The 12,370-nt window shown below is 49.9% G+C and overlaps 1 protein-coding gene across 4 annotated transcripts; it reads left to right on the top strand.

Annotated features, from left to right (window-relative positions):
* The first annotated feature begins 40 nt into the window (after window positions 1-40).
* Window positions 41-11,396, top strand: LOC104040418 (serine/threonine-protein kinase PDIK1L). Of its 4 annotated transcripts, none has more exons than XM_064448328.1 (5): window positions 41-79; window positions 2,210-2,833; window positions 3,929-4,145; window positions 6,109-6,361; window positions 9,197-11,396. In XM_064448328.1, exons 2-4 carry the CDS (start codon window positions 2,288-2,290, stop codon window positions 6,342-6,344), a joined length of 999 nt encoding a protein of 332 aa, XP_064304398.1. In that variant the 5' UTR covers window positions 41-79; window positions 2,210-2,287; the 3' UTR covers window positions 6,345-6,361; window positions 9,197-11,396. The 4 variants fall into 4 exon arrangements, with proteins under 4 accessions (XP_064304398.1, XP_064304395.1, XP_064304394.1 ...); XM_064448325.1 differs by lacking the exon at window positions 41-79 and adding an exon at window positions 1,318-1,675; XM_064448324.1 differs by lacking the exon at window positions 41-79 and adding an exon at window positions 1,682-1,846.
* Window positions 11,397-12,370: the final 974 nt, after the last annotated feature.

Genomic DNA, 12,370 nt, shown 5'->3' with positions numbered 1-12,370 from the left:
CCTCCTTCCTTCTGGTTGGCAGGCTGCGGCCAGTGGGCGGGGCCGAGCGGCGGCGGCGGGAATTGCGGCGGCGGCGGCGGTGAGAAGGGGGAGGCGGGTCGGGCTGTGGGGCGGCTGGGGAAGGGGCTGAGGCGCGTGGAAGCGGGATCGAGCGGGACCTGAGGGGCGGGGGGGTGGTGGGGCAGGGGTCTTTGGCCAAGTGGTGGGAAGAGGTGGGCCTGAGGAGATGGGGAAGGGGGCTGAGGGTGGGGAAGGGGGCTGAGGTGAGATCCTGGGAAGGGGTGGGCCTGAGGGGATGGCGGAGGTGGGGAAGGGGCTGCGGGGTGGAATGGGGAAAGGGGCTGAGGTGGGGAAGGGGCTGGGGGGTGGAGTGGGGAAAGGGGCTGAGGTGGGGAAGGGGCTGGGGGGTGGAGTGGGGAAAGGGGGCTGTGGGGGTGGGGAAGGGGCTGGGGTGGGGAAGGGCCTGGGGGTTGAGGAAGGGGCTGGGGTGGGGAAGGAGCTGGGGGGTGGGGAAGGGTCTGAGGGGTGTGGGGAAGGAGCTGAGGTGGGGGATGGGGGTGGGGGAGGGGCTGAGGTGGGGAAGGGGCCTGGGGTGGGGGAAGGGGCTGAGGTGAGATACTGGGAAAAGCTAACCCTGAGGGGCTGGTGGAGGCAGGGGAGTGGGGAAAGGGGCTGGGGTGGGGAAGGGGGGAGTGGAAGAGGGCTGAGGTGAGATGCTGGGAAGAGCTGGGGCTTGGGGGGGTGGGGAAGGGGGGCTGGGGTGAGATGCTGGGAAAAGTTGGGCCTGAGGGGCTGGTGGAGGTGGGGAAGGGGGCTGAGGTGGGGAAGGAGGGAGTGGAAGGGGGCTGAGGTGAGATGCTGGGAAATGCTGGGCCTGGGGGGGGCAGGGGGGAAGAAGGGGGCTGGGATGAGGAAGGGGGTTGAGGTGAGATGCTGAGAAAAGTTGGACCTGAGGGGCTGGTGGAGGTGAGGGAGTAGGGAAAAAGGCTGGGGTGGGGAGGGGGGTTGGGATTAGGGTGGGGCCCAGGGAGGTGGTGTGGTTATGCCGGGGGGAGGGGGTTTGGGGGAAGGTTGGGGTTGGGGCTGCGGTGGGGGCTGCTTTGGGGAGGGATGGGGGACTGGGGGACTGGGGACTGAGGAGTGGGGACATAGGGTGGGACAGGTTTGGGAGGGCTGGGTGGAAAGATGAAAGGTTTGCGAAAGGAGCACAGGTGGTAGATGGAGCTGGAGGAGAGGGAAGATGGGGCTTGGGTTGGGGGAGGTGGACCGAGGGTTTGGGAAGGGAGGAGAATTTGGGGGGCAGTGGGGGCTTTGAAGGTGGTGTAGGGAGCAGGGGAGAGGTTTGAAGGGGGAAAGATTAAGGGGATTGGGAAAGGAACATTTGGGGCATTTAAGCAGAGTAAAATTTTGCTGGGAGCAAAGAATTGATGTGTTGATTAAGGAGCAAAATGGGCTGGTGTTAGAGAGCACTGGAGCAGGGAGAAGTGAGATGAGGGGCTAAAATGGGAGTTGGGTTATTAGGGGATAGGGCTGGGGGGAGTCGAATGAGGGACCATGAGAATTGCAGGGAGAGCTGGTGTTAAGAGAGTGAAATGGAACCCAGTGGGGCAGGGAACTTGAAGTGGAGGGGAAGTGCAGTGTGAGGGGCTGGAAGAGGGTGAGCTGGAGAAAGGGGGTGAGTATCAGGGTATGGACTGGTGGAAAATTAGTGGTGGAAGCGTAAGGACATGATGTAGCCATTAATGGATAAGTACAGTTGCGAGGGGGGAAAGTGAGAACAAAAGATCTAGTGCCAAACTGGCACTTCTGGTTAACTTTATTTCTTCAAAAGTCAATTCTTGTAACAGTAAGTTCAGCTGTTACCCAGGAGGTCTTGTCTTCCCTTTCCTGCCCTGCTTAGGAAACGTGTCTACATAGTTCTTTTCCTTTCTCACTAAACTTCATCCGCTGTTGACAAATCAATGTCACTTCCCAGGTGGTTGTATCCAACTGTGCAGTCCGGACTGTACCTGATAATGTCTTAAAGTTACCATGGATATAGATTTTTTCCTCTTAAAACCCCATTTTAGCTGTTGGTCCTCATGCAGCTGCATCACACACCGATGCATATACCACTAAAATTGATATTGGGCGGAAGTATTTGCAGGTGATTGTTGGTAAGCTGCTTTGTTTGGGAGAGTTTTAAGCTTTTTATCCCCTTCTCTTCCAGGGTTTTACTGCAGGTGACTGATTGCCATGAGTTCACGTATTTTCCTCTGATTTGCTGTTCGCTGGGCCGAAGTGAGGGATGGCTACAGAAGCCAAGTACAGCATCGTTCGAGAAGTGGGGCGAGGGAGCTACGGGGTGGTTTATGAGGCCATCGTTAATCAAACTAGAAGCAAGGTAGCTGTTAAAAGGATGCATTGTAACGTGCCCGAAAATGTAGAACTGGCTCTGCAAGAGTTCTGGGCCCTGCAGAGCATCCAGAGGCAACATGAAAACGTGATCCAGTTGGAGGAGTGTATCCTGCAGAACGGCCAAGTTTTTCAGCCAATTAGTCATCGTTACAGGAAATCGGATAGCCATTTGCTGCTAATTGAGACCTGCCTGAAAGGGCGGAGGTGCATGGATCCCAAAGCCGCCTGCTTTCTGTGGTTTGTGATGGAGTTTTGCGATGGTGGCAACATGAATGAATACCTGCTGTCTCGCAGCCCAGATGTTCAGCTGAATAACAGCTTCATGCGGCAGCTCAGCAGTGCCGTGGCTTTCCTGCACAGAAACCAGATAGTGCACAGAGACCTAAAATCTGACAATATTTTGATTTCTCTTAGACGTGGAAGCCCCATAGTAAAGGTAAGGGAATAAAACTTTGCTGTAACAAGTACATGATCTACAGGCTCGTGCATCACATGCTTTGGAATGGTCTTTTGGTAAGTCTTGTGATCCTTGTAGCTTGTAAGAAATGTACTAGGAACATCTGATATCAGTTGTGGGCTTTTTGTGTTTTATTTTTTTTTAGGAGGCTTGGAAGGAAGTAGAGGGTCACGATGGTGTGTTTCTGTAACGTCCTTCATCCACTGCTTATCCTGTTGAGGGGAGCGGTTTGGGGCTAACATCTGCACGCTAGATAATCAGAGAGATCGTGATCAGTCAGAAGTGAAGCAATTTTTTTTGTTCCTTTAAACTCTAAGAACATACTGCCCTGTTACAACAGTTAGTGCTTCCAGTAGTGCTGCCTCACGTTCAGGGGAGGCAGGGAATGTCTTTGTGTTTCCTTCCTCCTTCCAGCAACCCTTCCTGCAGGTTGATGCCTGGATTGAGGTGAAGACTGGCTAGCTGCCTTTCTTGTAGCACCAGGCTGAAAGTCCGTTCAGCTGCTTTTCAGGGAGCTGGAAAAGCTGGGAGCCATCTTGCTCCTGAACGTTCAATCCCGAGAGTTGCTCTAGTTAGAAAATAAACAGGTCGGTGCCTTGCAGATAATTCATGTCTTGACCGTTCAGATCAATAACGGTTATTCGTACTTCGACCTGTAGAGCCGTCAAGAGACATTTAAATCAATGTCATCTGAATCACTATGGATAATAACGGTCATGCGAGAGGTTCGGTGCACTCGCTGTGGAACAATAAGAGCCACTTCTCCCATAGATGTCATTTGAGCTATGTTCATGCCCGATTAGATGTAATCGGAATGAACTTCACGGCAAGATAACAAACAGATACCTGCTTTGCCCATCTTAGGAGGGGGAACAACCAACAGGGAAGGAGCTGGGGAACAGAGAGCTAACAGGGAAATAATCAGCTCTTTGTTTCGCTAGGGTTGCCACCCGCCAAGCGTCAGTGGTGGATTTTGGAGTGGCATTCGCTGAGCTGCTGTTGCCTACCCTGTTTGTAAACGATGCCTGTAAACTCGATGTTTGTGAATAAGTTCTTGTTTTTTTTTCTTCTTAGGTAGCGGATTTTGGCCTCAGCAAGGTGTGTCAGGGGAAAGGGAACGTAAACCAGCATCGCTTCTCCTCTGCGTGTGGGTCAAACTTCTACATGGCTCCAGAAGTATGGGAAGGTCACTACACTGCGAAGGCTGACATATTTGCCCTTGGGATCATTTTCTGGGCTATGGTAGAGAGGATCACCTTCCGAGACGGGGATACTGAGAAGGAATTGCTCGGTGAGGATCAGATCGGTGCTGTCCTGTTGTCAGCAGGTGTTCTGGATCTGTAGGGAGCCTCTGAGAGGCGTCTCTCCCGTGCGTAGTTACAAATGCTGTGGCACATATACCTTGGATGTGGCTTTTTCCAGGAATCTGCAGGCACTTTGCAACCCAAAGAAACCCAAGTTGGGGTTTTTTGGGTGTTTGGTGTTTTTGTTTTTAAAAGAACTGCAAAGAAATCTTTCTTCAACATGCGTTGCTCCTAATTTGATTGCTTCTCATGCAGGGTTTCCAGGCCCTGAAGAGATACTGCTAAGGCGGAGGGAATGCTTTTTGTATTTACAAATCATTTTGTTTGGAAGATCATTCCTTCTGCCAGAAATACTCTGTGGGATTTAAAGGTTAAGGGAAAGATCGCTTCTGGCACTGCTGTCAGGCCTGCCTTGCGCTGAGAAATGCTCTTCAAAATGGATTTGGCCCTTATTGTCACTAAAGAATTGTAAGAGGAAAAAAACTGGTAGCTGTTGGTGAGGCATCTCTCTTACAGCTATGCTCTTTGTAGAGGATTTTGTAACCGTATGCTTCCATTTGCTCAGAAACGCTTTTAATGCTCTTAAAACCAAAACCTTTCTGGAATTGGGCTTACGGGTTCGCTTGTATCCTTGACTTGGCATAACCAAGGGACGGGATCACTCGGAGCACTGAAAGGATGTTCCAAGGAGCCAAATAATAAACTGGGAAAGGATGTTTAGATAAGCCTCAGTGCCATCTGGCTGAGTTTCCTCGCAGTTGAGAGATGCAAGATCTCACAGGGACGACTCCTCCGATGGCCTGCTCTCTCCGCCTCCTCCTTCCTCCAAATCTCCTACGTATATGCGCGCTTGAAATCCTTTGTACTAAATGATTTCAGAAAAGTATATTGCATTGGAAAAATCCATCTCGAGAGGAGAGAATGCCAGTCATACCCATTAGCATAATAACCGAAGACATCCACCCAGGCTCTGAGATCAATGTCTGTCTGTCTTTTAAATGTTTAAATTCTTTAAAAGGAATTTCTACCGAGGACCTTTGAGAAGCTATTGTGCTACCTCTTTAACTTTCCTTTTTTTTTTTTCGTCTTCAAGTAGGCTCAGTTCTAATTCGATTATTTATTTCTTTTTAAAACGCCAAACATTGATAAATGTTTGCCTACAGAAACAAGCAAATGGCTGCAGCTGAGACCAAAGCATGAACAGATTTCATTAAAATAGCTACCCGCCTACTGGAGATAAGGTGTTTGCAAGGCCAACCTTTTCTATACGCAAAGAGGTCGCTGCCTTTGAAACATTTATTCTTTGCTTGGTGCAGGGGCAGAGCAGCTCGAGTGAGCAAAGCTGTTTTTACTGTCTGTTTTGGAAGCTGGTTGCTCATTTCCAACAACCGGTGAAATTATTTAGATTACCAGGAGCAAATTTACATTTCCCTTCCTTAATCTTGCCGAGGAGAAGTTGGCTAACAGTAAATGGCATATGCTGTCATTTTAATTGAAAATTGTTTGACTAACTGAGCAAATAAGTTTTGTGTTTAACTCTTTCAAGTCACCTCAGCTAAGCACGGTCTCCCCCCTTCTTCTAGAGCTTCTGAGCCTGCTGGTAGGGTGGAACGGAGTAAAATGGAGGAAGCTGATTTCGGCAGCCCACTTTCTCTGCAGATGGCCCGTATAACCGCCTGACGAGCGTGCCGTGCTTACACTTGCTCCCTCTCTTCCACGCACGGTTACGCATGCAGCCTTGTGCAACACCTCGCTTACTCTTTGAAAGTAAAAGCCTCTTCTGGTAACAGCTTCTCCCAGTATTTGACTTGGCAGTCACCTCTCAATAAGTGATCTCCGGTAACCTTTGGGATGTTTTGTTTTCCAGTGTCTACCCGTACCGCACATGACAGCGTTTTGTGTAGACTTTCCTCTACCTGTGTAACCTGACTCCTTCTAATCTGTGTTCAGGAACTTACATCTGCCAAGGCAAGGAGCTTATTCCCCTCGGAGAAGCGTTGCTGGAGAATCCCAACATGAAATTACAAATTCCCTTGAAAAACAAGAAGTCCATGCCGGATGATCTCTGCAAGCTCCTGCATGATATGCTGGCTTTTAACCCAAAGGAAAGGTTGGATGCCTTCCAACTAGAAGTCCGAATCAGGCAAATCTCCTACGGCAAGAAGCGTCAACGCTCTGTCTCATAGAGACGAAGGGCGTTCAGGTTAGTGTCGCTGCCAGGCTACTCCCTATTTAGGCTGAGCTTACAGGGGATTTTTTCTGTTATTGACCTCCAGGCCAAAGCCCTCTAAATCAAACATGACCGGTAGCAGCTCTGAAAATTCAGAGATGGAAAGTTACAGCCAAACTAGAAGAAGAAAGGGCTTTGATAAACCTTTGGGAAAAGGAATTTGGTTGAAGTATGTGTAAGAGAGAAACTTTTGCCTCCTTAATTGTGTTTGTTCAGGGAATTGGCTGTGCCATCTGCATCTGGGCCAGCCTCTCCTTTACCCTAAACCTCGTCTGTTGCCCCAAGTGAGGGCAGGTTTCTGCCATCACTCCAGCACTTACCTTTGCTTGTTGCTTTTACAGTGTATTTGCTAACTAAATAACACCTGAAGTGGGAAAAGTTACTGTATAGTTGAGGGGTGCATCTTAAATGTGGTATTTAGGTATGAGAGTAACTGTAAGATTAAAGACAGGTATTTCTTTTTGGTAATTAAAGCACTCTCCATGCTCAGAGCGTATCGGAGCTGGGTACACCAGGGGGTAGAGGAGCTTCCTGTCAGAACTGTTTTACATGTAAAAGCCTTGAAGAATGTCTTGGAGAAGGCTGGGCTGGTGGCCTTGCCGAGTCCTGCCGGGAGACTGTTTGGTTTTATGTGCATATTTGGAAAAAAAACTTGTTCCTAATCCTTGATGGCCTCTTTCGTATCTGCCTTGATGGAAGGTTGGCCATCCACCAGAACATTCAAGGTGATCTCTCAGATTCCATGTCTTTCAGCAGAGCAATGAAAATACAGAAGGGAGTTTCCAGGATTTTCAAGTCGTGTCTTCTGCTGTCACGGGCTTCATATCCTGGCATCAATTTGATAAGTGCATCACAGAGATGAAGATTTATGTGTCTGATGCTGTCGCTGCGACTGAGCACCTGGCTGTTCTTATAGCTAAGGACATTCTCTCTTGCAACCCAAATGCATTTCTGATTGGTTTAACGCTCTTGATCTCGTGACGGACTTGTCCTTTACCTTCAAATGTTCTTCCCCTTCCCAGGTGTTTGCCCATTCTGAACTAGTTTGTAGAGGACAACTGTAACTCTAGTGGCATTTCTTCCTGTCCAAGCTTGGGTGGTTGGTTCCAGTGAGCCTGGCTCCTCCATCCTCCTCTGTAGATACAAATAATTTCTGTGCTTCCTCCAGACGAGTCTCTTCAGGTCCTTGCAAAGCACCAGTGTTTACTGGCTAGGCTGGAAATATTCCTCCCAGTGTATTCCAGGATCGCACCTCTCTCCTTTCACATCTGTATCACTTAATCCTCTCATAATTACTTTGTATCCTAAAGCCCTTTTTGACCTGAGTTGCTTCAAATCAGTACCGTTCTGGGTTACAGCAGTTACTTCAGTTCACAGATGCATGGCCTTATGTTTTCTATTGCTGAGTTTCAGCCCGTCAGTCAGAAGAAACAGTGAAAGACCCTGAATATTTCCCCATCCTTTTTTATAACCGTAATACCTCCAGCTTTGTGTCATCAGCACACTTCTAATTGTGCCAAGGCTGTTAGTGAAAACATTAATTAAACAAGTCCGTCGCCAGTGCCAATCTTGATAAAACTCTGCTCTAGCCTCTTCATTTCCAAATTATCCGTCCCAGTTTTCCCTTGGGCCAAGTTAACTGCTTTGCATCTTCCTTTTCACTAATCCCAGTCCTCTCCCGTCTAGCTAACGCTTTCTGGTGTGGTGCTACATCAAATGCTTTACTGAAATCTCGGTAGATGAGACCAACGCTGCTTTTTTTATTGAGGAAAAATCAATTTAATCACTGAAAACTACTCGATTAGCCTGGTAGGGTCTGCAGTTCTCGGGGCTCCCACCTGAAGCAGGGAGGCCTGGTGTACTGTAATAGCAACGGTACCACTAGTTGGCAGGCCAGCCCTGAAGTGGTTAGCCTGCGACAGAGGAATTTGCAAGGATAAGGTGGGGGTGGGAAGGCTGTAGCAGCACAGTGTCAGGCTTGCAACGGTTCACTTTCCTTTTCCTTTATGAAACCATGTTGGTAGGTAGGTTTGCAGAACGAGGTTCAGGAGAAAAACACCAGCGCAGCCAGGATGTAGCCCTGAAAACCCCGTCTGCCTCAGTCCTCTTCATTTATTTTATCTTGCTGTTCAGTAGGAAGCGAACCGGACACCTACCACGCTCGCTTTTGGTGCATCGCGGGTGTCGATGCAGCAGCGACTTGTGGCGCGGCGCTGTTGAAAACGCCGTCGGCCGCCGTGTTAGTGCGGACTGACGTGAGAACCCCCTCGCCTTTCCAAAGCGGGCTTGTCTTAAACGCCGGTTCGTGGGCGCTTCGGTCCAGAAAACAGAGCGGTTTCGTAGCTGACTTTCCTAATCTAAAATCGGGAGTAGCACGGAAGCGGGAAAGGGTTTCTCGGGTGCTAAATCCAGATGCTTCCGAAGAAATTCTCCAATGGCCAGTTCGATTCAAGCAGGAGACACTTTTTTTTAAAATTTCCATAATGCTTTCTTATTGCAGGGCAATGAACTCTACAGCGTAGGGCAACCAAACACCGACTCCCCTCAGAACAGCGTGAAAAACATCTAAAAGAGTTTTCTTTCATGAATTTAAAGACGAGGATATAGATATAACCTGTGATTCAGGAAGTCCTTAAGTTAAACTTTGCTCAGAACTGGAATTTTTACTGAGGGAAGCCCGCTTGCGTACCCGCCCTGGGCTCTTCCCTGTCCCCGAGGCAGGACAGAGGGTCAGGGGAGCTTTGGTACAGCCCAGTGGTCTCACCGAGAAGTATTTTATTTTGCAACTTTGGCGCGTTTCCTCTGCAGGTATCGTGTCCCGCTGTGACGTGGAGGCCTCGGAGACGGCGAACACCTCTGCCTTCCTTAGGAATGAGCGGGTCGATCAGAAGACCGTTGCCAGCTTCCGGTTTTCCCAAACGGTTATATTTAAATGGACAATAACTTTATTTATTTGTACAGTAATTTTAAGAGGAGAACTACAAAAAAATATCTATTTTTATGCAAACCATCGGTGTTTTTATATTTGTGTTCTTTTATGCAGCGAGTAGCGTAGGTGAAAACTTGACCTTGACTGCCTGGCCACGCTCGGCACGGTCGTAGGGGAGTTTCTGAACTTGCTCTCTTTCAAGCAAGCCTTGCGCATCCTTTTGTTTCGAAGGACAGCAAAAAACCACGCAGAATCCACCTGGAGACGGGCCTCTCTGCCCTGCTGCGTGTTGACTGCCTCTCCCGCCCTGGCTTCTCACTGATAACGCCACGTCGCGCGTCCTTGGCGCAGAAGTTGTCTTTACGAGGTTTAATTTGAGCTTTTCTTTCTTTCTTTTTTTTTTTCTTTGCGCAATTCCTTGCTCCGTATTGCTCGGCCGCGTTAGCCGAGTGATGGCTGCTGAATGAGCTGGCAAAGCGTTCCGTGCCTATTCTGAAAAGTTAGAGCAGAAACAAAACTGCATTTTTCTTCACAGTAGCTTTTGAATATTCTTGCTTAGATTAACTAAAACGCTTTCTTAAAATAAATACAAAGAATGTTAAAGATGCCAACTCTTGATTAGAACGTATGCGTCACTAACACTTAAAGTAGTTTAAGGAATCGTGCTTCCTGCTGTGTTAGCTGCTTGTGCCAGCTGTTCGTACAAGGGAAATGAAAAGGACTGAACTGGAATCTTGGCAGGTAAATGGGGAATCTAATTTACACCCTGTTTGAAAAATATTTTAATGTGTCTGTAAAATACTGCTGATCTCTGCTTTCCTTAAGGAGCCGGGGCCTCCTGGAAAAGGTTCCTCCCGTGCTCTTCTGTTGTGCAGAGGTGAAATAGCATCCTTCAGGGACGGCTTCCTTTTGGAGGAGAGGAATGAACAGCCAAAAGGAACATGGTGAGCCCCTCTGAGCCGCTCGGGGGACAGAATTACATCGAATTTGGTTAGAAATAGATTATATATTTCTTCCCCCCGTCCTACTCCGCTAAGACTACTGCTGTAAGGTAGAAGTCTGTATTATAAGCAGTGTGTCATAAGCGAAATTCGTGGAGAGGGTCTTTCCTCCTGCCATGGCTTTACCCAGAGGCTCAGCTGAAGGGTGTAACACTTTCGCACCTGCTCTTCCAGGCTCTACTAAATACTTCGTCCTGCAGAAATGAGCACTAATTGATCCCTGTCCCCTAAAAAGGGTAACAAAGGGACTGCTCCTGTCGGGTCACCCGTGAGAAGAGCTGTGGTGGGAACGTAGGTGTTAATTCAAATCTTTAAATTGAACCTGACTGACTTTAGCGAACCCCTAGCCCAGCGGCACGTGGGAAGTGTGTGCGGCAGTGATAGCCACGGTCGCTTCGAAGCTCATCCAGCTCTTGACGCCTCTGTGCGGACGGGCCGTACGGGGACTGGAGACGAACTGGAAACGGGGGTCTGGATCTTCTGTTACGAAGAGCCGCGGCCGCCCTGTTCTGGAGAGCGCTTCCACCTTCTGGTAGGCGACAGGTCCGGCTTTGGCTGCAGCTCTACAGCCGCAGTACAGCCCAGTTTTACCTAATCCTCGTCGTTGCCTTCATTTCTAACTAACCTTGGAGTCCCTGTGTGCTGGGTTTTCCTTTCCGCAGCTTTCGGTTAGAAATCCTCTCCTGCTTTGCAGAGCTGCTGTTCTGAAGTAAGGTTTCTTCATCCTCCTCTTCCTAACCCTGGAGCCGCTGCTACTCTCTTGTCTGCTTTCTGCCATCTCTCCTCTGAGCGTGCCCGTGGCCTTGCAGGGCTGGCTTTAGTTGAGACCGGGTCTATTTTTCTGGAATACAGATGGGTTTGCGCACCCTTGCAACACGTGAGGGAACGGCGGGGCGCGAGAACGGCTGTTTGCTTGTGTTCTTCCTTGTTTGCCATGCTCGGCGTGTACCCTCGCTGCTGCCAGATAATTTTAGCTAGTCTGTACCTGTGCTTTAATCACTTGAAACTGTATTTTATAAACTAATAAAATGCTGTGGTTATTTTTATAAATGCATTAAAATTGTGGGAATACCGAGCATCTCTTTAGAATCGCATGCGACCCTCTTTTTGTTAGCTACCACAATTTAAAGTCTTGCTTTAATACCTAATGAATTGGTAAAGGAATATATGCAATAACAGCCTCTAATTTAAGTGACTACTTTTGGGGGAAGGGGGTGGTGGGGAGAATGCTGGAGCTGCTGAAAGCAAGCTCAATATTCAGAAGTGATCTGAAGGGTAAATGGGGAATGGGTAGCTGGGAAACGGGGCAGGGTCAGGCTGGAGGCCCGTAACTAGCGGTGTTCCCCAGGGGTCTGTGCTGGGCCCTGACCTGTTTGATAGATCCATCAGTGACCTGGACGATGGGACAGAGCGTAACCTCAGCAAGTTCGCTGACGGTACCGAGCTGGGAGGGGCGGCTGATGCACCAGAGGCCGTGCTGGCACCCAGCGAGAGCTGGCCAGGCTGGAGAGCTGGGCCCGGGGGAACCTCAGGGAATTCAACCAGAGCCAGGGCCAGGCCCTGCCCCTGGGGAGGAACAGCCCCCCGCACCAGCACAGGCTGGGGGGGACCTGCTGGAGAGCGGCTCTGCTGAGAGGCCCTGGGGGTGCTGGGGGGCAGCGAGGTGACCCTGAGCCAGCACCGGGCCCTTGGGGCCAAGGGGGCCAGCGGTGCCCTGGGGGGCATGGAAAGGCGTGTGGGCAGCAGGGCGAGGGAGGTTCTCCTCCCCCTCTGCTCTGCCCCAGTGAGGCCACAGCTGGGGGGCTGCGGCCAGTTCTGGGCCCCCCAGTGCAAGAAGGGCAGGGAACTGCTGGAGCAAGGCCAGGGGGGAGCTGCCAAGGGGATCAGGGGCTGGAGCATCTCCCTGGTGAGGAAAGGCTGAGAGACCTGGGCTTGTTCAGCCTGGAGAAGAGAAGGCTGAGGGGGGAGCTCATCAGTGCCTATAAATATCTGAAGGGCGGGTGTCAGGGGGATGGGGCCGGGCTCTTTTCAGCGGTGCCCAACGCCAGGCCA

This window comes from Phalacrocorax carbo, chromosome 3 (genome assembly GCF_963921805.1).
Source record: "Phalacrocorax carbo chromosome 3, bPhaCar2.1, whole genome shotgun sequence".
NCBI classification, from domain to species: Eukaryota; Metazoa; Chordata; class Aves; order Suliformes; family Phalacrocoracidae; genus Phalacrocorax; species Phalacrocorax carbo.
The sequence above is the reverse complement of the archived record's forward strand: the minus strand, read 5'-3'. Positions and strand labels throughout refer to the sequence as shown.

Bases quoted from the DNA above. Each gene is read 5' to 3' on its own strand.
- LOC104040418 (XM_064448328.1), top strand. From the start codon at position 2,288: ATGGCTACAGAAGCCAAGTACAGCATCGTTCGAGAAGTGGGGCGAGGG. The intron at 2,834-3,928 runs GTAAGGGAATAA...TTTTCTTCTTAG, and splicing joins GTGGAAGCCCCATAGTAAAG to GTAGCGGATTTTGGCCTCAG. The intron at 4,146-6,108 runs GTGAGGATCAGA...ATCTGTGTTCAG, and splicing joins TACTGAGAAGGAATTGCTCG to GAACTTACATCTGCCAAGGC.